At 45.1% G+C, this 26,963-nt stretch overlaps 1 protein-coding gene across 1 annotated transcript; it reads left to right on the plus strand.

Moving 5' to 3' along the window:
* The first annotated feature begins 9,470 nt into the window (after positions 1 to 9,470).
* Positions 9,471 to 26,719, plus strand: LOC131915679 (cilium assembly protein DZIP1L-like). Its single transcript, XM_059269082.1, is given in 8 exon segments — positions 9,471 to 9,575; positions 11,960 to 12,071; positions 19,937 to 20,074; positions 20,076 to 20,513; positions 21,953 to 22,037; positions 25,173 to 25,291; positions 25,935 to 26,096; positions 26,699 to 26,719. Coding segments are annotated over 6 exon segments (888 nt in total). The 5' UTR covers positions 9,471 to 9,575; positions 11,960 to 12,071; positions 19,937 to 20,011.
* The last annotated feature ends 244 nt before the right edge of the window (positions 26,720 to 26,963 follow it).

The raw sequence follows: 26,963 nt of genomic DNA on the forward strand, positions 1-26,963 counted from the left end.
TTTCATAAAGACTTTATGCAAGTACTGTATAAGTGCAAATACTGTGTATCCTTGCATCTCCCTGGCTAGACTGTAGCTGCCAGAGAGGCTGGTAGTTCGCTAATAGGTCTGTTTATGTTCTGTTCTATTTAATATTGTAAGATTAATTTTAACACCTGTCAGAATGAAAGGGACATGGCTGTTATTGTTGTTGTTTTGATTTTTGAGACAGGGTCTCGCTATGCAGTTCTGGCTGTCCTGGAACTCTCTATGTAGACCAGGATAGCGTCCAACTCACAGAGATCTACCTGCCTCCCCCTCCTGAGTGCTGGGATTCAAGGCATGTGGCATCATACCCAGTCCTTGACTTTGACATCTGTATTAATCCATTTCCTGCCACTATAACAAAATACTGGAACTGGGAAATTTATTAAGAAAAGAGGTTTATTTATCTCAGACATTTGGAGGCTGAGATCTTGACTCAGATGACTCTTTCTGTTTGGTCTCTAGTGAAGCCCTCATGGAGGATGGCATCACAGTGACAGGACGCATATACAAGAGGTCACATGGTGAGTCAGGAAGCCAGAAAAGTGTAAGAGCCAAGTCCCTTGCAACTCCCCCTGTGGGAGGGGTCAGAGGGGAGGTCTTGCTGTGTATCCCAGGCTGGCCTCAAACTCTCAGTCCTTTTTCCTAAGCCTCAGAGGGCTGGGATTACAAGTGTGTGCCACCATGGCCAGCTCAGACTTCCTCTTTTTGTAAGAACCAACTGGAATCCCATCAAAATTATATCAATTCCTTCTGATGATGGAACCCTCCCATGACCTCATTGCATTGCACTTCTTCTCAAATGTTCTGCTTCCTCTCAACGTTGCCACACTGGAGCCTGAACTTAAAACACATGAGCCCATGTGTAAACTACAGCAGTGTTCACCAATCCATGAAGTCAGTAGATATTAATTGATCTTCCTGTGTACCAAGAACTAATTTAGGGGCCAAAGATGCAGGTGAACCAATCAGTCTTGGTCCCGGAACATGTGTCCTAATTACTAGTCTCCTCCCATCCCCAGCCTGCCTTCCCCACACTGTCCTTTTTCAATGTACACATTTATCCTACCCCAGCCTTTGCTTAAGAGCAAATGATAAACTCAAGCTTTTTAAAGCTGCTTCCTCCACAGATTCAGATGAAAACTGACTTCCTCCAAGCATCATGTTGTACATCATAAACACATGTAATTTTTTTATTTTTCAATTAAAATACAAATAAATTCACTTCTGCTTCTCAGGAGGCATGAAAATTGATATTATTTTTTTTTCTGTAAGCAGTTATCAGCCAAGTCTTTCTAGAAATTTCATCTTGGTTGTTTGCTTTACGGAAAAATTTACACTTTTTCCCAAACACAAAATTATGATGTCTTATGAAACTCTACATCCATCTGTTGCCTTTCATTGTTAAATTTCCCTCTTCAAGAATCATAGCTCTGATAGTCTTATTTACAAAAATTGGTGAGATGGCTCACTGGGCAAAGGTGTTTGCTGTCAAACCTGATGACCTGAATATGAGCCTTGGAACCCATATGATAAAAGGAGAAAACCAATTCCTGCCAGCTGACCTCTGACCTCCACATGTGTGCTGTGGTTTACATGTACACACACACACACACACACACACACACACACACACACACACACACTGTAAAGAAACCAAACAACCCAAAACATTCACAAGTCCTGTGTCCTGCCTCAGGTTTATTTATTCCATTACTTGCTGGGTTTTCTGATATCTGACTCCCCACTACCCTATGGTGATGCCCTCTCTTTGTGTCCCTGAGACAGTGAACTGGGGTGTTCAACATTTCACAGATAAGAATTCCCGTTATCCCTGCTTGGGAGGAGCAGTTTGGCTCTTATTGCTGTATCTGAAGAATGCTCTCCAGACATCCCTGAACACAAAAGTTTGAAGGACTTGAGTGAAAACACTTTAAACTTCTCAAAAATATATAGTGTTTCCAGTGAGACCAAATAGGTCAACAACAGTGTCATACATATTTCTTTATGCTGGTTGTACTTGTATGGATTTTTTTGAGTCAATAATGATAACTGGATGTTTAGAAAGTCCTTTGTTTTGCAGTAAAATGAGTTTTTGATTAGTAAGTGTGGAAAATGAACTAATAACTTATGTAAGGAGTACCATTTGTATGGTAAAAAAGAATGAATTTAAATCACTTATAGTGGTTCTAAGGAAAATGGAGCAATGTAATTTCCTGGTTCATTTTGGAAAGGTCAATTGTTACCCTTGTTTAACTGGATTTATATTTTCTTATTCTATGCAGCATGTAATAGCATTTTTATGTTGGGGTATTTTCTATTTTTATTGGTTTGTAACCACTCTGTATGTTAAGAACCCTAATATATTTTATTATGTTGCAATTTTTTCAGTCTGTTTCTTTTTTGATTTCACTATTTAAATTAAAAATTATCCTTTGGTAATTTCACATATAAATATAATGCGTTTATATGATGTATGATATCTACCCTCTGGTGTCCCCCTCTAACTCCTCATGTCTTCTTCCTCCTCCCCTTCTTCTTCCTTTTCTACCCACTGAGTCCACTTAGTGCTGCCTGTATGCCCATGACTGTAGGGCACAAGCCACTGACACATGGGCGACCTGCCATGGGCCATACTGCTGAAGGAAGCTGACTCTCCCCATCTCATCATCCACCAACTCACAGTAGATCCTCACATAAAGGCAGGACTGCATGGATCCCTTCCTTCTCCCACTGGAGTGTTGATCAGGTTGATCTTATGCAGTCTTTGACCAGGACCTCCAGCTCCTGTGGACTCCCGAGAGCTTTGGTCCCATTATGTCCAGAAGACATTCGTTCACAGCAATCCTCACTGACCTCTGGCTCTTCAAATCTTTCCATTTCCTCTTCTGTGATATTTCCTGAGCCTTGGGGGTGGGGAGCCGTGATATATATGTCACATTTAGGAATGAATATCCAATGGTCACTTATTTTCTGTATTTTGACTAGCTTGGAGTCTTTGTATTAACTGCTATCTGCATAATAAATTTATCTGATGAAGAGTCTATGGATATAAGCATAAGTATTTAAGTTGGGTGAAGGTAGTGCATACCTTTAATCCTAACACTGAGGTGGCAGAGGTGGGTGGATCTCTGTGAGGTTGTAGGCAGCCTGCCTGGTCTACATATTGAGTTTCAGGTCATCTAGGGCTAAATAGTAAGACCCTATCTTCAAAAAATAAAAAAAGGATTAAGTATTTTATTTAAAAGACAATTTGATACTATGACCCTTTAGCAAAATAACGGTAGTAGGGTGTTACTTCTCAGCCAAATTTGCAGTGCCAGGCATGAGTTCCCTCCTCTGGGGTGTACCTCTTCTTTCCTCTTCCTCCTCCCAAATTTCTCCTCTACTTATTCTCTCTGCCTGCCAGCTCTACCTATCCTTCCTCCTGCCTCGCTATTGACCGTTCAGCTCTTTATTAGACCATCAGGTGTTTTAGACAGGCACAGTAACACAGCTTCACAGACTTAAACAAATGCAACATAAAAGAATGCAACACATCTTTGCATCATTAAACAGATGTTCCACAGCATAAACAAATGTAACACATCTTAAAATAATATTCTACAACAATTTCTGAATTATTGGTGTGGTCTCCTTAATGATGTTGGCACAGAGGTTTTGATGTGGGGGTCTAAGACAGTACATCTTTATTTTTAGTAACTTTAAAAATATATATTTGCCGGGCGGTGGTGGCGCACGCCTTTAATCCCAGCACTCGGGAGGCAGAGCCAGGCAGATCTCTGTGAGTTCGAGGCCAGCCTGGGCTACCAAGTGAGTTCCAGGAAAGGCGCAAAGCTACACAGAAAAACCCTGTCTCGAAAAACCAAAAAAAAAAAATTATTTATTTTATTGGCATTTTGTTTACATGTATGTCTGTGTGAGGGTGTCGGATCCCCTGGAACTGGAGTTACAGACAATTGTGAGCTGCCATGTGGTTGCTGGGAATTGAACCTGGATCCTCTGGAAGAGCAGCCAGTGCTCTTAACTGCTGAGCCATCTCTCCAGACCTTTTATTCATTATTTGTTGTTGTTGTTGTTTTCAAGACAGGTTTTCTTTGTGTAGCACTGGCCGTCCCGGAACTCACTCTGTAGACCAGGCTGGCCTTGAACTCATAGAGATCTACCTGCCTCTGCCTCTGAAGTTCTAGGATCAAAGGTATATGCCAACTTTTAACATTGTTATTCTTTACAATTATGAATATAGCCTATGAGGCATTGCAGTATTTATAGCATTGGGCCAGCCCAGGCTGTTTTTAAAATCATAGCTACTTTTATATTGTGTTAAAGTCATACATATATTGAGAGATTGTTTACACTCTTAGAAATCTAGATCAGCGGTTCTCAACCTTCCTAATGCTGTGACCCTTTAGTATAGTTTCTCATGTTGTGGTGACCTCAACCATAAAATTATTTTTGTTGCTACTTCATAACTGCAATTTTGCTATTGCTATGAATTGTAATTTCAATATTGGATATGCAGGATATCTGATATGTGACCCCTGTGAAAGGGTTGTTAACCCCCAAAAGGGTTGCAACTCACAGGTTGAGAACCACTATTCTAGACCAAATACGTTTAATGAATTAAATTATATATATATATATATATATATATATATATATATATATATATGCCTTCCAACTGGGAAAGATGAATTTCCTCCTAAAAGACAGGAGTTCCAGGCAGGAAGTCACTGAGATAGGTCTGTCCTGATCCCATCATCATCGCTGTCAGCTGAGTGGCAGATCAGTCAGCCAACTAGCTGATCCTGGCTAGGCTTCTTTCAATCTGTATTTCCATTGTTCTTTCAGAAGACACTCTTTTTCCTGAGAAAAGAGGTCTCCTCTGGAAGGTAAGACTTCCTTCAAAGTGACATTTTCAGGGAGAGAGCTAGAGTGTAGGCTCCATACGAGGAAGAGTCCCCCTCAGGTCCAGCCAACTCCAGACATGTGAGTGTGTAGACCTATTGCTGCCAGAGTCTCAGATTTTTCAAGAGAAATGACCAAACTAGGTTTTTGGGTAGATTCTCCCTCTGACCATATGCCTCTGTATCTCTGCATCAGCCCTATGTAAACTCAACAAAACACTTTTGCCCTAAAGAAACCTCATGGGCCATTTGTGGCTACCATGCTAGAGGGTAGGATGGATGCTGGCTTCTCTGCTATAATGCCAGCAATTTTATGGGCTGCTCAGGCATTTCCTTCTGTTTCCTGAGATTCTTGTGTGAGGTGTAGGACAGGAACATCTATGACAAGGTCTAAGCTGGATCAAGTGCGGAAGTACGACTTTGGGTTGAGGAGGAAACGGACTGCAGGGCAAGGTGGAAACCACACATATTGAAAACCATTCTTCTCCTTTTCAGTCAACAGTCATGGTCCAGCGGTTCAGGATGGCAATGATCTAGGGCCAGTCTCCTTTCCCTGTATCTAAACATGGGCTAACCATGGTCCCCACTGATGTTGCCATGTTGTATGCTGTGGTAACATAAGGTGACAGCTGCTCAGTGCTTGTGATTTTTCACCAAAAACAGACCTTGCACATGCTATGTGCTCAAGACTCTCCTACATCAAATGTTGAACTGAGGCCCAAGGAAAGGGAAATAAATACCTGAGCATCCCATGTATGGGAGTCTTGGTTGGCTCAAAACAGGGCTTCAGCTTTTGGCTAAGGTTGACTTGGATACATACATATCAAGTTTGCCTTAGCAAAGGAAGGCACCAATTTATACATGGGGAAACTGAGGATGGTGGAAATCACACACAGAAATGCACACATGGGTAGCTTTGGCTCCTTTATGTAAACTTTGAGGATTACAATGAAAAGACAGCTAAGCACCAATAGCCAAGAATGCTCAGTGTGAGCCTGGGAAGACACACCGTGGATTGCCCTGGCCTGAGCTGAGCCTAGAGCTATCTTAGCTAACTAGGTGCTCATTTACAACCCTGCTAATTAGAGTTTATTTTTTTCTACTTTACAGCTAAGAAAAGTGAAGGTCAGAGAGGTTACAGTGACTTTCTTGAGGTTACACAGTTTGGGGATGAGGATATGGATTTGTCTTTGATTTCAAAGCCTGGACACTTTGCTCCAGGCTTGGGGGGGGGGGTTCCCAGTCAGAAGGGAGGAAGAGCAAGATTTCCCATAAGAAGATGTAAGTTATATTCTTTTTTATTCCTTGTCTCTGATCATTTCCCCTTACATGGGGTGGCGCACGCCTTTAATCCCAGCACTCGGGAGGTAGAGCCAGGCGGATCTCTGTGAGTTCGAGGCCAGCCTGGGCTACCAAGTGAGTTCCAGGAAAGGCACAAAGCTACACAGAGAAACCCTGTCTCGAAAAACCAAAAAAAAAAAACCAAAAAAAAAAAAAAATTTGTGGCAAGATCTCTCTCTCTCTCTCTCTCTCTCTCTCTCTCTCTCTCTCTCTCTCTCCATATATATATATATATATATATATATATATATATATATCATAAGGTTTTCTGTTTTAGCCATTTTTAGTGTAAATTTCAGGACATTAAACTTTCAGGGCTGGAGAGATGGCTCAGAGGTTAAGACATTAAACTTTCATATTGTCATGTACCCATCACTGCTGGCATGCCTGGAAGTTGCTCACCATTCCCCAAGTGAAACTCTGCACTCATCAAGAGCAACTCTATGTTTCATCTCTACAGACCCCGGCAATCACTCTCCTACTTTCTGTCTCTATGAATTTGACTCCTTTTGGTTATGTCCTGTATGGTGGTTCAAATGAAAATGACCCCCATAGGCCCATAGGGCATGGCATTATTAGGAGGTGTGTGTAGCCTTGTTGAAGTAGGTATGGCCTCTTTGCAGGAAGTATGCCACTGGGGGTGGGCTCTGAGGTTTCAGAAGCTCAAGCCAGGCCCGGTGTCACCTTCTACCCTGCTGCCTGTCAATCTGAATGTAGAACTCCCAGGTACTGCTCCAGCACCATGTCTGCCTACATGCTGTCATGATTCCTGCCATGATGACAATGGACTAAACCTCTGAACTGTAAGCCAGCACCAATTAAATGTTTTCCTTTATAAGAGTTGCTGGGTCATGGTGTGTCAAGATGATCTTCATAGCAATAGAAACGCTAAGACACCCTGTACGTGGAATCATACGACTCTTTACTTTTATGACTAGCTTGTTTACTTTGCATATCTGTTAGCTTTTGGTCAATATAAAACCAGTATATAAAAAAGCAGGTTTATTTTGGCTCACAGTTCTAGAGATTTCAATAGGGGGCAGAGTTGTTTGCCCCATTGCTTAGGCTTGTGGTAGGTAATACATCATAGCAGAGTGAAATCTCTTACTCCATGCCAGTAAAGCAGGAACTGGGGTCTCACTATCACGTTCAAGGTCTATACCTAATACCTTGAAGTCCATCTGCTAGGTTCTATCTCTTAAATGTCCCACCAGCTCTCAGTAGTACCATGCTAGGGACCAAGGCTTTACCACATGGACCTTTGGTGGGGGGCACTTAACCAAACAATAGCAGTGATGTTATTATGAATGGGGACTCTAGGAAGTGTAATATTAGGTCATGAATCCTAACCATGACCTCACAGCTGGATTCAGTGCCCTTATAGAAGAGTCTCCAGAGGACGACTAGATTTTTCCATGGGTCTATCAGGAAATAGGTGCTCAGCAAAGATGGAGTTTGCTCATGTCTTGATCTTAGACTTCCTAGCTTCCAGAAGCCAGAGGAATGAGTTCCTGTTCAGTCTGTAGCATTTTATTGTAGTAGTCTTAATGGAGTAAAATAAAGCTGATTCATGTTATAACATGTCATAATACATGCCAGTACTTCCTTCCACTTTAATGGTAAATGATATTCCATTATATGTATAAACCATGTGTTGCTTATCCAATTAGCTGTCAATGGGCACTTGGATTGTTTCCACATTTTGACTGTTGTGAATAACGCTATTATTTTATTTTTCATTGTGTGTGTGTGTGTGTGTGCCTCTGTATGCCCAAACATCAGAAAACAACTTTAAGGAGTTGTTTCTTTCCTTCCACTGAATTCAACTCAGGACATAAGACTTGGTGACAAAGCCCTCTCCCTGCTGGGCCATCTTGCCAACCGGATAGTGCTATTTTAAACACCAGTGTCCCATGACCAAGGCAACTATTTACAAAGAATCACATTTAATCGGGAGCCTAACAGTTATCCGAGGCTTAGCCCATTATCATCACGGAGGGGATGGCGCCAGGCAGGCATAGTGCTGGAGAAGTAGCTGCGAGATACATCCCGATCTGTAAGCTGAGAGAGAGAGACTGGATCTGGCATGGGTTTTCTGAAACTTCAGAGCCCACCCCCAAGTGACACACTTCCTCCAACAAGGCCACACCTCCCAATCCTTCTAATCCTTTCAAACAGTGCCACTCCCTGGTGACCAAGCATTACAATATAGAAGCCTATGGGAGCCATTCTAATTCAAGACACCACAACATGTTAATTGCTGGATCATACAGCAACCCAAAGTAACTTCTCCTGGGGTCACCATTTTGTTTTCCATAGCAGTAATACCATTTTGTATTCCCATCAACACTGCACAGAAATTTGAGTTTCTCCCCACCTTTGCCAACGCTTATTTCCAGTGCTTTCATCTTTGCTGTCCCAAAATGTAGAGCTTGGCATATTGACCCTGTGGCAGCAGGACTCATAATCAGGATAGAGGAAATAATTCCCTCCAACTTCTGCCCCGGCTTTCTGGGATCTGCATAAGGATCCGGAAAATGATTGCCATCTGATCAAACGGAGCACTCTCCAGTGTCTCCTTATGTGGGCCTTGGCCAAATCCCTTTAGTTTGGCGGGCTTGCAGAGATGCCTGCAGAGCAGCAGCCGCTGGCCTAGATTACCGGACAGTGGCTGCATCCTGCCATGGGTGAGATGTGGAAGAGAAGGGAGGGAGACAAAGGTCCTGCCGCTCATCAAGGCCTGGGAACTTAGACGCTGGATTTTCTTAACGGAGTCAAAGAGGCATTCCCTCCGTCTTCCATCCCCTACAGCTCTAAAAATAGCTGTTCCGGGGCGCTGGGGAGAGGCTCCGCCTCTGCTGTGGGTGGGGGTGGGAGGCAGTGCAGACCCCGGGCCCTGAGCTACCAGCGTGGAGAGGCGTGCAGGATCCTTGCATTCGGCTAGTAGTGTCCGCCTGGCTGGCAGCATCCTCGGGCTGCACTGCAGAGATGGGGTGAGTCTGGACCTGTGGGTGGGGTGAGTGAGGACGTGGCACCTTCCCCAGACCTCCAGTCTTCAGCCCCTGCTCCGAGTGACCCCCAGGGTGACTGAGGCCTCCCCGGAAAACTATGCCTGGAATCCAGCCAGGAGCCGCGGGAGGGAGCGCGGTTCCAGGCGGAGCTACTCCGCCGCTGCGCGCGCAGGTTAAACATTAGTGGCTGCGGTCACCCAGCCAAGGAACCGAGCTGCGTGGCCCAGGGTGCTTCACGACGTCTTGTTCCCTGCGCCTCCATCCCAGCGGTCTCGGATTGTTCTGGACGGAGGTACCCTGCCGGCGAAGGGCTGGCATGCTTGGAAATGCGGAATGAGATGACTGACACCCAGGCGCCCCCCCCCCCCCCCCCCGGTCCTCTCCGGGAGGGTGGTGTTGGGAATGGAGTTTTTGAAAACAGTAAAGTGATCTAAGGGGACGACGATCTGAGTTCTGTAGAGAAGGGGGCAGGGGCGCGCGGGGGCGGGGTGGGTTTCTAACAAGATGATTTTTAAACAAATATTGGCATCTCTAGTTCCTTCACTTCCGGTCTCGGGCTGAAGTTTAGCAGGAGCACAGCGTTAGGATCAGAGATGGATGTGATTAGAAGTCTATGGGAGACTGGGTAGGTACAGGGCAAGAGGGTACGAGGCAGGAGCAGAGGACAGGGCTTGGGTAGGACTGCCTTTAGAGAGGATCCTAAAGGACCCAGGGCCTGTGCTGTCCTGGCCAGCTCTCCAGGAATTGGTTTCTAGCAGGATTAGGTGAGGCCTAGTGAGTGTGAGATGTTCTAAAACTGCCTCCTCCATCCACCTGTGTGGAAGTGTGTCTACTGAGCAAGATGGTTACTGCCTCCTCCTTCCTTCCCCAAGGTGTGGTATGGCATGTGAAAACAACAATTTTGCTCAGAGGTTGTCTGTCTGCCAACACCAAGCACCTGGAGACATCTCCCTCCTGTGGGTTCAGATGCATGTCTCAGGTTGGAAGCAGAACCTCTTTGGGCAGCTGGGCTTGTGGGTTCTGCCCTGGGAGCTGAACTTTTGTGAGAAAGTTAAGTGTGCTACCCAGAACAGCAAGTGGAGAAGGGGAGAACTTGGTAGGCAGCTCTGAATGTCCTGTGGCCACTTTGCAGAAAGGGGCAGTTGTGGCCAACAAGGCTGACCAGTGACCACTTTCCTCTCACCAGGCCCTGACTGAAGATGGAGAATTCTGTTAGGAAGCAACAATGCTTTAATAGACAAGAAACACTGGTACAGTCTGTCTGTCAGTTTTCTTTCTGGTGATGTGAAACAGGTTTTGTTTGTTTTTGACACTTCTGTACCTGGGATAGGTCATGCCAGGCCCATTCCTCTTCTCTGAGATACTTTCAAGAGGCATCAGTTACGGCTCCACCTACATTTTTATTTTAAAGAAAATCTTTTTTGTGTGTGTGATAAAAATTCACAATAACTTTTATAAACTTTTTTTCTTAATTCTTTGAGAATCTCCTACATGTATTCTGATCATACTCCCTCACCCTCTCCACCCTCACTTCCCTACGTGCCCAGCTTTGAGACAGCACTCCCCCCCCCCCCCAGTACAGTTTGTGTTGTCTCACTACTCTTGTGAGTAGGGCCTGCCCTGGAGCATGGTTGACCTGCCAGAGGTCACGTGTACAAGGCCCTGCATGGGGTCCCCACCAGCACACCCACACCAAACAAGCTGCTAAGAGGAACTCATTTTAAAGTTGCTGGGCAGAGATGGGCAGCCACAAGGGAGATCTTTGTGCCTCCAGGAGTGAATCTCCCTTTTGCTGCTTGGAAGTTCTGAGCGTGGATGCAGCCCCGAGACCTGTTTTTAATGTTTAGAAAACATTTATTTAAATAAAACGAGAAACTCTGAGATCTAGACTAAGGTCTATAAAAGTGCTCTGCAGTCCTTCCCATCAGGGGCTCTAGCACTCCCTTGCCTCTGGTGTGTGGAGAGCCTGTTTGCAAACTGTGGGAAGGTTTCCTTGGCAGCCATGACAATTAGCACTAATGACAAGCCTGGAGTTCCCCAGGGCAGGCACTGTGAAGTTAGCTTGGAAGCCAGGGCAAGTTGGTAAATGATTGCCCGCAGCCCCTTAGAAGCCTGGCACTTCCCGAACTTTCTTCTTGGTTTCATTTTTGAGGAAGGAAAAGAGACAGTAAGATGTGTAGATGCAATGTCAATTAAAAAAAGAGTTAGATGTTTGGGCAGTTTTGTGAATATTCTCTTTGGCAGAAGAGCCATCCAGCTTCCAGGATTTGTTTTCTTACAGAACTGCTGACTTGGGAGGCAGTAAACACTGCTGCAGGGTTTTTTTAATTTTAAACATTGAGTGTGGAATTGCTACGGGGGGGGGGGGGGAAATGAACCCTCTCACAGTGGAGCAAGCTTGAAATACTAGCATAAACCTCCCTTTGGATCATGGGAGTAAAGTAGGATTGGGGAGTTTCCCTGAACCCTGCCAAAAACGTGTAGATACAGGTAACAGCCTCAGATTTCCTAATGACGGTGAATCATCTCTCCCTCGCGTTTCTGTTCCCAGATGTGGGAAAACAGTCTGCTGTAGCTCAGTCTGGAGAAGGCCCAAGTCCCTGCCCCTGGGGTGTGCTGTTTCTTGGTAACCAGCTACATGCTCAAGTGGCTTTGTCTTCTGCTTATCCTTACCAGGAAGCAGGCTTTGGAGCTGAGGTACCTTGAGGATTTAAGGTCTCCAGCACTGACCCTGTCATGATTTGCTGTGAACCCTGGCAGCCCTTCCATTCTGCTCAAGAAATCTCAGGTACTGTATTTCCACAGTGAAAAATAATCTGTTGTATCATTGTATGACACCACTGCTATCACTATTGGGAGGTTGTTTGGTATAATTCAGATTTGTGGAGTCAGACAGAAATAGCACTTGGCATGAAGGTGCTTGATAAATAATAGCTATAACCATCAGACCACCGTCTATATGAATTCTCATATTTCTAGTCTACCTTTTGAAGCCAGAATCCTCAGACTGCTAAGAACCAGACTTCTAGAGTCCTAGAACGAGATAGGAGTGCTACTTTTGGGGGTGCAGTAAAACCTCATGAACTGAGAACTCTACTTCAGAAGTGTATGTAAGCAGAGTGGGGTCTCCCCTCACAGTGTTTATGAAGTTTGCTTAGACTGTAAAAAGAAAGGTTTGAGAGACACTAGGAGAGCATGCTGTGAAGCCGGATCTTGACGGCCACGCTGGGCACTAGGAGGGCTCACTGATGTGCCTGAGCCCACCCACAAGAGCCATTAGTAGCTGGTGGGATTCATCTGTGACTGCAGGGGGTCAGCTGTCTGACACTTCACTGTGACTGCATTTCCCCATAGTGAGTCCGAAGGAAAGCCGGATAACTCATTTGTCCTGTTGATTCTGACTCTTGGTGGCCCTAGCCTCATTTCCCCAGAACCCCATGAACAGAGAATTTTGAGGCAAATAGTATAAGGTTCTGGCAGTTTTGTTCAGTTTAACAGCCACCAGGAAGTGGGTCGGAGACTGGGATGCAGTGGACAGGAATAAGGCAGTGTGCGGCCCCTGAAACTCCCAGACATGGGGGAGCAGGCGGGGAAGAACACAGCCGTGTCTTGGTGTGGACCCCTTCTTGGATCCTACCCTGACACTTAACCACTCTCTAGGGGAAGTTCTGCGTATTTCTCCTGTCTTTTCGGAGAATAAACTCTGGAGCCAGACACTGTAATTAGGTGATTGTGGGAAAATCATTCCCTTCCTTATTCACTCCCCCAGTTTCTCCATCTGTGTAATGGTTTGCTGTGAGAATAAATGGGAAGACATATGTAAAAACCTTAGAACTGTGCATGGAGTTGAGTGATGTTAGCTTTTCCCCTTTCATTTCTTCCTCCCAGCTCCCCTCTTCCCCTTCCTTTATCATGGCGGGAACCATTGTCTGGGATCCCATCTATTCTGAATTGTGGTGCCTGGCTCTTTGCAAGGGCTTGGGAGTCATTTGCTGGCATGGACCAGAGTGAGGACTTAGTGCTCTGGATTCCCACAGAAGAGCCAGGAAATGTGGACTCTGGGCCTACAAGGGATTTCTGGTGACAGTCAAGATGAGCAGAGTCTTGAAGCATGTGTCCATCTTGAGCAGGAACAGAAGGAAGTGGCAGAGGGCTAATCTATCCTGAGGGGCTGCAGAAACAGTGGCTGAGAGCCCAGGCTGGAGCTGAGCTGCTTGGATTTGAATCCAGCTTCTGGACCTTGGGCAAACATCTTTATTCTCATGACTCAGAATGTGATGGCAGCTCTTGAGGAATTTTTTAAAATACATTTTTATTTTATGTGTATGAGTGTTTGCCTGCATGTATGTATGTATACCACATTCTTTTTTTAAGACATAATAATATATTTTATTTTTTATTTATTTTTGAGACAGTCTCAAAAATAGTGGTCTTACATTCACTATGCAACTTAGGATGATCTTGATAATCTTCCTACCTTACCTCTCTCAAGTGTAGATATTACCACATTTGACTTACATAAGTTCTTTTTGGGTATACCACATTCTTGCCTGATGCCTACAGAGGCCAGAAGAGGGCTTCTATAACTTCTGGAACTGGAGTTATAGACAGTTGTGAGTTGTCGTGTGGGTGCTGAGAATAGAACCCGGGTCCTCTGTAAGAGCAGCCAGTCCTCTTAACTGCTGAGCCATCGCTCTAGTCCCTAGAAATTGTTTTGAGAAACATTCTCCCCAGTGCCATAATCCTCAGCACTCCACTGTAGAGGTTGTCTTTCTCTACTGCTCTCTGCCTTATTTGTTGGTGTGTGTGTGTGTGTGTGTGTGTGTGTGTGTGTGTGTGTGTGTGTGTGATGTAGAGGAGGGGGCAGGACAAGCACATGGAGATCAGAGGAAAACTTGGTGGAGTCAGTTCTCTCCTCCCACATCTATGTGGGTCCCAGGGATCTAACTCAGGTCATTAGAGTTATGAGGCATGTCCTTTACCTGATGAACCAACTGTCTTGTGGGCTCTCCACCTGGGTTTTTGAGACAGGGTCTCTTGCTGAACCTAGAGCTCACTGATTGGCTAAATTGGCTGGCCATTGAATTCCAGGGATCTGCCTGTGTTTGTCTCCTACCTGGTGCTAGGGTTACATGTACATGCTATCATGCTTGGCTTTTATGTGGGTTCTGGGGAATGCAAATGTAGGTCTTTATGCTTCTGGGGGCAGATACCTTACAAGTAGGCTGGCTCCCAGCCCTGGTTCTGGGTTCTAACATGTTCTCAGGTGATGAACTAGGAGCTGACCCAGGGAGCGGAGGACTCTGAGAACCACAGCTTTATTGAGTACTAGACACTGAGGCAGAGAATCAGTTTGTCATGAAGCATGTGCTGAGGTTTCTGTCTTACCTGGCATTTCATGTATTTAATGCTACTTTTCTGACACTGTTGGAACTTGGGTTTGAAATCTAAGCAGTTTGGAAGAGTTGTATCCAAAAGTCACAAGAGGCAGAAAGGACCCGAGCAAAGAAATTTGGGGGTAGCCCAAGGCTCAGTCAAGAGCAGAGTAGCTGAAGCAGTGGGTATATGAACTCATCCTCAGGAGCATGTAGTGAGACATGGGCTGGAGGTGAACAGCAGATGAATGTATGGGGCACCCACACCTCTGCCTTAAAGGAAAGGCAAAAGAATATCATTGCTGAATGGGTAGGCTGGCAGGAGCGCAGAGAGAGAGAGAGAGAGAGAGAGAGAGAGAGAGAGAGAGAGAGAGAGAGAGCACTGGTGACGGAGAGCTGTGGCCTTATCACTAGAGAGATGACTGTTGGCTAAGATGAGAGGCCAAAGCTTAAATAGTTAAAGAGTGAGGTTCTCAGGCCTGGGAGGACAGGAAGCGGGTGTCCTATTACCCTTGTGCACCGCACGCCAGGTAACCTGCTGTTGCTCAGAGGCAGGGCTTGTTGTGAGCAATCGTCTCTGAGGCTCTGGTAGTGAGGCTGCAGCTTGGAGCTAAGCATGGTGAGTACCATGTCACACAACTCCTGTTCTGCTTGCAACCTGGCGTATCGAATGGGGTAGAAAATATACCGATCTTGGCGGGATGCTTATGCTGGATGGTGTTGTTTTTGGAAGAGTATCTGAGAAATGAAGGAGAGGAGTTGAAACTGAAGAGCTAAGCTCAGGACATCCTATGACCAGTCTGAGGATCAACCAAAGAGGTCTGCAGCCAGCACAGTGGCAGCAAGGAGCCACACTGAACCCCAAGGTGGGGAGCAGGAGTGTGGTTAATACAGCACACACTCCTCACAATGCTAGCAGCTGGGCTAAGCCCAAAGAGGTATACAGTAAACAAGGGGACTCTTTGTGAACAAATGAATTAGAGGCTTAAGGGAAAAGGGGTGAGCCTCTAGTCAAAGTAAAACTTCAAGAAGAGAGCCTTACCACAGTTGACTAGTTCAGGTCCACAAACTTTGGAGGGTCATGAAGGTGTCGCTGCAGTTCAGCCTGTTTCCCTTGTTGAGACAGACCAGACATTCTGTCCAGACTCCAGTTTGGTTTGTGGAATTGGCATAATGGTACTGTATCTGAAAGGAGCAGGCAAAAGCATCTTGGCCTGAGTACTGCCATTTTGACTTCAGACTTCATTTTACCTGTAGGGTGAAATAAATTTCAGGTTCCCAAGCCCTAGGGGAGCTGAGGACTTTCCAATGGCTGATCAACTTCCTCCCTAAACCATAGAAGTAGTGGTTATGCATCTTTAGTTCTCTAGAAACATGGCTGGTCCTAACAACAGAAAGAACCAATGAATCTGATTGGCTGGACTAAAAGACTTGCACATTTGTTGGTTGACAATGATGGAACACTCAGGGAAGCCCCTAATGTTTGATTTCTGATTGGTGAAAATTGTAACTGTAACTTGGCAACAGGTGTTTGTGAATTTTATACTTACAAACCCCACTTCTGCCCCTGCTTGGGGTTGTTAAGAGAAACAAGACTCCCAAGTCCTTGTCCTGCAGCCATGGTTGATCAGTGACCCGCTTATGTAGTGAATTATTAAAATCTTTGGAACCCATAAGTGTTGTCTCTCTCCTTCCTCATGGCGCATAACAGGCTTGGTATTAACATATCTATTTGTAGATTCATACTTAGCTTAGAGATTGCATGAAGCATGTTGGTGTTACCTCTGAACCTCTCCCCTGTTCCCCCTCCCCCTCACTGCTTCTCATAGTCCCTGGGAAGCAGGTGGAGCTGGCCTGGCCATTGCCACTGCCTTTTCTAGAGGAAGGCAGTTCAGAAGGGACAGGGACTTTCCTAGAGCCCCTTCTCTGCCCACTCAGCCCCACTGTTTCTTCAAGGCTTTTTTTCTTTCATGAGTTTTGTGACCTTTTGTGTTGTTACTTTTCTTGTTGTTTTAACAAATACCCAACAAAAGCAATTTAAGGAAACATGGGTCTTTGGGGGCTTACTATTTAAAGGAATACAGTTCTTTACAGTGAGGGGTGGGCATGGCAGTAGGGGTGTGAGGTGGCTGACCACTGCTTCCACAGACAGGAAGCAGAGAATGCTGCCTTACTCAATCTGGGACTCCAGGCCAGGGGATGGACTCATATCCAGGGTGGGGCTTCCCTCCTGGGTTAATACTCTCTGGAAACACCTGCTAGACAAGCTGAGAGGTGTGTCTCCTAGGTGACTCCAAACCCAGTCAAGTTGACAAGGAAGATAAACTAATACACTTTTCTTCTCTGCCTTTGGATTGCATTTCAATGACTGGATCACACAGGCTGGGAAGAACTTGATAAATGGGGAAGTGTGTACCTTTTCTCATCTTAGACTGTCAGTCTGCAAGGGTGGAAACTGTGTGTTTGTATATATATATATATATTTTAGTTCAAAAAATGATAAAAGTAATAGGTAATGGTAGGAAGAACTTTGAATAGCATAGAGAAGTGAAAACTAAAGAAACAAAAATCTAACAGCCACTTTCATTTCCTATAAGTAGTCAGTGCCAATAGCTTTTGGATGTTTTAGAAAGTCTGTGATTATGAAATCAGGCATGTAAATGAATCATGTGACTAACAAGCATGCACATTTTACATAATCAGAACAGGTATAAATCACTCCAGTGAACATTGTATAAGGCTCCTCTATCTAACCACCTGCTGTTTGTCATCCATCTATCCATTTATTTATCCCATGGTCTCATTTTTGGTCTTTCAGACAGCCGTCCCAATGAGATCCATAGCTACATAATTTTTCGAGTTATTATTAAATGTGATTGTATTAATAGTAAACCAGAAATAAAGGCATATACATGTATGTGTGTAGATGTGCACATATGAAGTCATTATTCCCTATTGGTATAAAAACTGTCTTGCCCTTGTAACAACAGAGCATTTTGTTGTATAGAAATACCATTTGTATCCCATATTGTACTTTGCATTCTTGTTTTTTGTTTGTTTTGGTTTTTCCAGACATGGTTTCTCTGTGTAGCCTTGGCTGTCCTGGCACTTGTTCTGTAGGCACTCTGTCTTGAACTCAGAGATCCGCCTGCCTCTGTCTCCTGAGCTGGGATTAAAGGCATGCACCATCACTACCTGCTGTACTTTGCTTTCTTATGTATTTTCTTGTACATTACTTTTATAAATAATATTGCAATGGCAATTTTTCACAGGTGCCTTTGTGCAGATGAGTTTGTATATAGAGTAAATTATAATTCACCTTTTTATTAAGAATTTCTCTTTCTGTGTGTGTGTGTGTGTGTGTGTGTGTGTGTGTGTGTGTGTGCGCACGTGTATGCTTTATGCATGCAAGGCAAGTACTTTACCACTGAGCTACAGCCCCGGGCTTCTGCCCCTCTTGAGTATTTTTTGACAATTACTCAGGCTGGCCTTGAACTTACTCTGTAGTATAGGCAGGTCTTGAACTCATGATCATCCTGACTCCACCTCCCAAGTATCTGGGATTGTAGGTCCTCATGCATCAGGCCTGTCTTTAAGAAATGATTTTTTTTTCCAAAAATTTAATTTTTCTCTAAGTACTGGAGATCAAATCCAGGGTTTTATGAATGCTAGGCAGTCACTTTACTACTGAACTGCATTCCAGCCATAGTTATAATAATGATGATGGTGATGATGATGATGATGATGATGATGATGATGATATTTCTCCTCCTTCTTGGTTTTTTTTTTGGGACAGATTTCTCTGTGTAACAGCCCTGGCTGTCCTGGAACTCGATCTGTAGACCAGGCTGGCCTTGAACTGACAGAGATCCGCCTACCTCTGTCTCCCAAGTGCTGGGATTAAAGGCATGTACCACCACATCTTGGCTTATAATTCTTAGTAGTAATGTATTAATTTTAAATTCCCATTGATATTGTCAAATTACTGTTCAAAGAGAAATTATATGCCTACCGTCTTAGTTTGGGTTTCTATTGCTGTAATAAAACACTATAATAAAAAACAACTTGTGGAGAAAAGGGTTTATTTTGGCTTACAACTTTCAGGTCACACGCCATCATTAAAAGGAAGTCACTAAATGAAGTCAATTCCTCAAGGCAGGAACCTCGAGGCAGGAACTGGAGCAGAAGCCATGGAGGAACGCTGCTTACTGGCTCGCTCCTATAGCTTGCTCAGTTTGTTTTCTTATTCACTCCAGGACTACATGCCCAGAAGTAGCACCGCCCACAGTGGGTTGGCCCTTTCCACAGCAATCATCAATTAAGAAAATGCCCCACACGCCTGCCCGCAGCCCGATCTTATGGAGACATGGTCTCGATTGTGGTTCCTAACTGCAGGCGATTCTAGCTTGTGGCAATTTGATAAAAAGCTGGCAAGTATACCTACCGAGAGTACAGGAAATAGAATCCTAGTCTTTTGGAAAAACGAAAACAAAGCTCTTTTCTCTAACCTGTTAGTGGGCTTGGAGTGAAGCTCCCCATTAGAGCATTTGCCTGGCACGCCTAAGGCCCTGTGTGTAATCCTCAGTGCAGGAAAAAAAAAAAAAAAAGGCAACAAATAAACAATCGGGCCATCATAGACTGGGCACACTTTGTGCAGAGACATAGCGGCTTTCCCCCTGGCTGGGCTGGACCTTATTTCACTTACAGTCCACCAGAAAGAACTTACTCACACGATCACACTTTGCTGCAGGAGAAACTGGGAAATGTAGTCCAGACATGTGCTACTAGAGTGCGGTGTAACAGAAGGCGCTGTTGTGATCATTGGGTGTCTGCCATTCTGGTAGAGTTGTTGGACTTTATCCCGAGTAACTGTAGTGTTACACTTGTACACTTGACAGAATTCTTTGCCACGCACTACTGCAGTGGTTCTGTAGGGGGTTCCTGAGGATGCCACCAGGTGCCAGGCAGTAGGCTGGGTGTGTCATTGGCCTCCTTCATCACCACAGTCCTTCCAAGTGGGTTTCCTGCTCCCCCAAAGACACAGGAGGTTTAAGAGGAAGAGACTTGCCCAAGGCAGAGGATTCAGATACATATCTGTGCAATGGAAAACCCACTTTTCCTTCCTACACCATATAGCCATGTGAACACAGTCAGTGCATTGTACTGAGTAGCTTTTATATAGACAACTCACTGTGCTCCACTTTAAGGTTTTGCTGAACAGGTGTATGGAAGCTACAGCCATTCGAACTTGTCTGACTTGGACTCTTCCATTTTCCAGGTCTTCTTTCAGCTCCTTGGCCAGTGGCCTTGGTGGCACTCTACCCCTGTGGTCAGTCCAGAGCCTCTCCTGCCCATGCAGTATTCAGCAGCCACAGTTGACGGCCTTAGTGGCCCGCTGTCTGGGGCCTACACACTCCCCCACCTTCAAGTTCCAGCCTCGCCGTGAGAGCATAGACTGGAGGCGCATCAGCGCTGTGGACGTGGACCGTGTGGCCCGGGAGCTGGACGTGGCCACCCTGCAGGAGAACATTGCTGGCGTCACCTTCTGCAACTTGGATCGAGAGGTGTGCAACCACTGTAGGCAGCCTGTGGACCCGGTGCTGCTCAAGGTGCTGCGCCTGGCACAGCTCATCATCGAGTACCTCCTGCACTGCCAGGACTGCCTGAGTGCCAGCGTGGCGCAGCTGGAAGCACGGCTGCAGGCCAGCCTGGGCCAGCAGCAGCGTGGCCAGCAGGAGCTGGGTCGCCAGGCTGATGAGCTCAAGGGTGTTCGGGAGGAGAGCCGGCGGCGGCGAAAGATGATCAGCACCCTGCAGCAGCTGCTCCTGCAGACGGGGGCCCACAGCTACCACACGGTGAGGATTCTTTGCTGAGGGGAACCTGGGCTGTGCATCTTAGGCACCAGGCCAGATGAATGGTACTGCCTTGGGCCACGCACGGGACTACTGGAGGCCACTCTCACCAGTGAGGGGCAGATTTTAGAGGTGACATTCTGAGAGTCTGAGGATTGCTGTTGGGTGCTATGCTATCTAAGTGTAGAGTGGGTGTGTGAGAGATGAGTGTACAGGGTTATGTATACGGAGTAGTCCTGTGCATGGAGAGGATGCAGGTGCAGGGTGTGAAGGTGTGACTGTATGAGGTTCGTATCTGTGTGTGTGGGGTGTGCTAAATGCTTATATGCAAATGATTGAGGTACCTCTATGATATCTGTAGAATATGTATTGTGTAATGTGTGCTTGTACTGACTTACCACAACGATCTCAGCTGCGAGGTTTATCTAATGTAAAGATGTATTTATGATGTGTGTCTGTGTGTTTGAGGGGGTGAAGGATGTAAATGTCTGTCTGTACATATAGAGACTATAGGTAAGGATGTCTATGTGAACGAATGAAGGATATGTAGTATATGTGCTGTGAGTATGTATGGAAGGTATGTGTGTTTGTGCATGTACAAGGATGGAGAGTTTGTATGTATGTAGAGTGTGCGGTGTAAAGGCATGTGGTATAGAAGCGTGAGGAGGTTGACTAAGTGTGTGGCAAGGCACAGTGGAGGCAGGCGCATTTTAGAAAAATTACCTCATAGTTCAGACAGATGGCCAGCGCAGCCCGTAATCATTTGAATCCACTGCACCAGAAATGTAGGTTGAGACATTAACCCTGGCCATGGGCCAGGCTCTAGAATGTAGTTACAGATCATGCTGGTTTTTAGGTTTTCAGGAGATTATAGTTTGGGGGTAAGGCTGTTAGGGTGGGGTTGGGCAATAAGATGCCCCACCCAACTTATATTCCTTACAAGTAGAGGTTGATTTCTGTTAAGTGTGCAGTGGGCAGAACCTGTCAGTGCAGAGTCTGTCCAATGTGATTGTACTGCAAGTGACAGAGATCTGCCTGACTCTGCCTCCTGAGTACTCCAGTTAAAGGTATGTGCCACCAGGACTTAAATAAAAGTCACCTCCTAGAAATTGCTTTCTGCTTATATATAATGACTGGAATTTAGTGACATGGTCACATTTGGTTGTAAGAGGCCGGGGCATGTGGTGATTCTTTCCACTGGCCTTGTATTGTACTGAAAACCAGGGTTCCTGTTTTCCTTCCCTACCCACTCCCACCAATCTTTCCTTATCTATGTGGTGATGGGAATTGAACCCAGGGTCTCACACACTCCCAACCCTTCAAATTATTTCTATTTCCGAAGCAGCCCATGGGCAACGTGGAGGCAGATTTTCAATGCAGGGAAGTCCCGTGCTCTCTGGGGGATCTCATCCCGCTCTTCCTATTGCTTCCCCTCTGTGTAGTGCCATTTGTGTGACAAGACATTCATGAATGCCACCTTTCTCCGGGGCCACATCCAGCGCAGGCATGCAGGCACGACAGAAGTCGGTGAGTCGGGGCAGCATCTGGGAGCTGCTGGGCTGGGATTTGGTGAGTGGGGTACATACACATGAACCTGCTAGGGAACAAGAGGGATCAGACAGGTTTCACTGTAGCTTTTTCCTTTCTATGATGTGACGGCGGTCAGCACTTTGCCTCTGAATGTTCGTACCTTTCACTGTGCCTGAAGAAGGCAGTGACTCTGAATGGCCTTTGGTCTCCCGGCCTCATCTGAAGCACTCTGAGGCTGGTTATGGGCATAAATTGGGCAAATGAGCCGTCAGACCAGTTCTTAGGCTGTTCTGTGTACTAGAGCTGATCATGACTTAATCACTTTATTTAGTTTTACCATTTCAAATTCCAAAAGGAGCAGCAAGGCCTTGTGCTGTACTCATAAAGTTACATATACTTTTTGAGCTCAACAGAAATATCGGTACAATAAAATAAACGCATAATATAATATAAAAATTTCATTAAGGAAAACTTTGTTATTTCCCATCATAGTAATTCCCTTTAAAGAAAAAGATTTTTTAGAATTGAGAATGTAACTCAGTAATATAGGACTTGCTTGTATGAGTGAAGTTCTAGATTCAGTCCTCAGACACACACACACACACACACACACACACACACACACACACACACACAGAGCATGCTTAAAGCAGTACCATTTAACTATGCACTTATATATCTCTTCATAGTTCTATACTGGGGATTATTAAGGAAAAATAGTCTATGTCTTAAATACTAGTTTCTTGTAAGAATATGTCTTAGATATGGAAACTTAACTACATGGTGATACATAGGAAAAGAAAAATAAAAACAATGGGCATTATCACTGGCAGTTATTATTTTGATGTATTTTCTCCATATATTTGCAAGCATATAAAAAATCACTTTTGATGATTGCTTGAGAATATACTACAGTTTCGTTTTTTTGGTTTTTTTTTGAGACAGGATTTCTCTGTGTACCCTTGACTGTCCTGGAACTTGCTCTGTAGACCAGGCTGGGCTCTAACTCGCAGAGATCCACCTGCTTCTGCCTTCCAAGTGCTGAGATTAAAGGCATGCGCCACCACTGCCTGGCTTTTTTTTGTTGTTGTTGTTGTTGTTTAAAGAGTTGGTCTTGAACTTGCTTAGTATACCTAATGCTAGCCTTGAACTCCTGATCTTCCTGCCTTAGATTCCAGGGCACTGGGATTGCAGATGTATGCTACCATGCCTGGCTTATGCAAAGTAATGGGGATCAAAAGGAAGGCATTGTGCACACTAGGCAGGACTCTGCAAGCCTTAAACCATCTTTGAAAACACAATTTTTAATGACTGAACAGAATTTCATGATGTGACCATCAGTTTCTTTCGCATTGTCCTGCAGAATATCTGGGTAACTCAAAAATCTCCTTACTGTGTAGCAGAGGATTAACATTCTCATATGTAAATCCTTGTATCTTTTATTTATTTTATTTATTTATTTATTTTTTTGGTTTTTCGAGACAGGGTTTCTCTGTGTAGCTTTGCGCCTTTCCTGGAACTCACTTGGTAGCCCAGGCTGGCCTCGAACTCACAGAGATCCGCCTGGCTCTGCCTCCCGAGTGCTGGGATTAAAGGCGTGCGCCACCACTGCCCGGCTTGTTTTTTTTTTTTTTTTTTTGGTTTTTCCTTGTATCTTTTAGAAGGAGAAGGGACTGTTCTTTTTCTATTTTAAGATTTATTTTTATTTATGTGTATGTTTCTCTGTGTGTATGCCACAAGTGTGTGTGTGTGTGTGTGTGTGTGTGTGTGTGTGTGTGTGTTTACCTACAGAGGCCAGAAGAGGGCGTTAGATCACTTCTGTCTGGAGTTACAGGCAGTTGTGAGCCACACAACATAGACATTGGGCACAGAACTCAGGTTCTCTGGAAGAGCAGCAAGTGCTCTTCATCACTGAGCCATCTCTCCAGCCCTAGGAAATGTGTTCTTAAGGCAATTTTGCTGCCAGCTCTTCTAGTCTGCACTTACCTTTGATTACTTTATTAAACTGAAATAATGCTGCATTGCTGAATTGCTTGTTCCACCTGTGGTAGCATAGGCTTTTAATTCCAGCTGCTTAGGAAGCTGAAGCAGAAGAATTGAAAGGTCTGCCGGGGCAACTTAGTGAGAGCCTGTCTTAAAACAGAGTGTTAAAATGGGGGTGGTGGTGAAGATGTAGCTCTCCAGAGGGCTTGCCTACTGTGCAGTACTTATTTCAAAGTGAACGCTGATTTTTCACTTTTATTTACTTATTTGAAAACATTTTTTAAAAAAAGATTGATTTTATGTGTAAGAGTATTTTGTCTGCATATATGTGCATCACATGTGTGCCTGGTTCCCACAGAGACCAGAAGAGGGCATCAGATTCCCTGGAACTGGAGCTACAGACAGTTGTGAGCCACCATGTGGGTGCTGGGAGTCGAACCTGGGTCCTCTGGAGGAGAAGCCATTGCTCTTAACCCCTGAGCCATCTCTCCAGCCCCAAGGCTGATTTTTAATAAGAGTACTTGGTAATTTCCATTTAGAAGTCACTAATGTAGTTTTATATTTCATTATCTCTGTTATTCGAATACAGTGGTTCTCAACCTATAGACAGCGACCCCTTTGGGGTTTGAACAACCCTTTCACAGGGATTGCCTAAGACCATCAGAAGACACAGATACATACATTATGTTTCATGGAGTAGCAAGGTTACAGTTATGCAGTAGTAAGGAAATAACTTTATGGCTGGGGTCAGCATGCATGAGGAGCTGTATTAAAGGGTCTCAGCATTAGGGAGGTTGAGAACCACTGCTCTGATAGTTGCATGTCCGTCTGTCATTACTGTCAAAATACTCTGAAGTACAGTTACTAAGGGTTCACATTTAGGGACCTGTCATGCCAGACACTGTGCTAAGTAAGCACTTGGTGTTGTCACATTTCATTCTCACTTCGTACCACACTCCCCACTTGGGTGCTCTTCTGTTTCTGTTTTGCAGTTTGGGGAACCAGAGGGACAGGGAGGTGGGGGATATGCTTGCTCTTCGTCCCAGGTCGATGAACTATGCCGACAAAGCTGCCCTCAGACTGAGGTGTGATTGCAGAGGGAGGAATGCCCCATTGTTGCCTTTTCACCTATCCTTGCGTTGACCCCAGGAAAGCAGAAGCAGGAGCAGCCACTGGGCGAGGTGCTGGAGGAGCTGCGGGCCAAGCTCCAGTGGACCCAAGGGGAGCTGGAAGCCCAGAGAGAAGCTGAGCGGCAGCGGCAGGCCCAGGTAGGCGTGCAGGGGAAAGGTTGGGGAGACTCGGGGCGTTGTGCTCAGCCATGCATAAGACTCCTGCAGGGCCCAAATTCCCATTGGTGTCCCTGAGCCAGAAGTCAGATAGAGGGCCACCTTCTCTTATGTGGGGCATAGTTATAGTTTGTCCAGAAAGGACCTGTGTGGCTGAAAATGGAGTCATGGTCTTCTGCATAGTGATGCTGAAGGCATCTGAACTTGAATATAATGTTTTGTGTTAGTTGGCTCAGAGTTTTTGGCTAACTGCTTTTGAAAGCTCTGGAATCTAGGCTGGGGGGAGTGTGGTGTAAATATTTACAGAGTAAAAACACTAGCCTTCATTCCTCCACGTATTCACTCATTATTTATTGTGTTAGCAGGCATTGAGTACCAACCGGGCGTTGTGAGGAGTGTAAAGAAAGAGAAAATGAGTCTTATCCTCAAGGGAGTTTACAGTGTAGAGAAGACATGTCTGCAGTGGACCACTCTGGGTCTAAACCACAGGGGCTGAGGGTGGAGAGTTCTCTGGATCCCCATAGGTTATACACGTGTAAGAGGCCTTCTGGGGTCCTCAGCAAATGTTTGCTACAATGTGGAAGGAATGACTGACTGTATTGCTTTTTTTCTCTCTCTTTGGTAGGAAGTAGAGATGACTCGTCAGAGGGAAATAGAAGCTAAAAAAAAGTTTGATGAATGGAAAGAAAAAGAACGGAGCAAGCTTTATGGGGAAATAGACAAGTTGAAACAATTATTTTGGGATGAATTTAAAACTGTTGCCAACCAGAACTCTACGCTAGAAGAGGTAGGTTCCCAACACAAAAAGCTTTCCAAAATTATTTTGTTGAAAACCTGTTCATTTGTTTTTAAAAATGAATTGTGTGTGTGTGCAGATTGGCTTGTCCCATGCACACGCATATAGAGACCAGAGATGGACATAAGATGTCTTCTGCCATCTTTCTGTGTCTTACTTCTTTTTCAGATTTATTTTTATTTGTGTGTGTGTGCATATGCGTGTGTGTTCACACATATGTGTGGGTACCTGTGGAAGTCAGAAGAGGACATCAGATCCCCTGGGACTGGAGTTATAGGCCGTTGTGAGCTGCTTCATGTGGGTGCTGGGAACTGAACTCGGGTCCTCTGTAATAGCAGCGAGTGCTCTTCCCAGCTGAGCCATCTTTTCAGACCTTCCACCTTAGGTTTTTTGTTTATTCATTTACTTTTTGGTTGTTTGAGACAGGGTCTTTCTCCATAGCCCTGGCTGTTCTGGAACTCGGTATGTACACCAGGCTGGCCTCAAACTCATAGAGATCTGCCTCTGCCTCCTGAGTACTGAGATTAAAGGCATGTGCCACCACACTCAAATTCCGCACCTTAGTTTTTGAGACATGGTCTCTTACTAAACAGGGAGACCAAATTTTGACCTGAGTGACTGGCCAGTGAGCCCTGAGGATTAGCTTTTCTCCCGCTCCAATCCCTGGTTTTACAGATGTGTACTCCTGCACCTGGCTCTTACATGGGTGCTGGGATTTGAGCTCAGGTTCCTTTTTTTCCCCAGGACTATGTAGCTCTGGCTGTCCTGGAACTCACTATGTAGATAGACCAGGCTCGCCTCTGCCTCCCAAGTGTTGTGTTTAAAAGCATGTGCCGCTATGTCGGTGAACTCGGGGTC

The sequence above is a fragment of the Peromyscus eremicus genome, chromosome 7, assembly GCF_949786415.1.
Source record: "Peromyscus eremicus chromosome 7, PerEre_H2_v1, whole genome shotgun sequence".
Lineage (NCBI taxonomy): Eukaryota > Metazoa > Chordata > Mammalia > Rodentia > Cricetidae > Peromyscus > Peromyscus eremicus.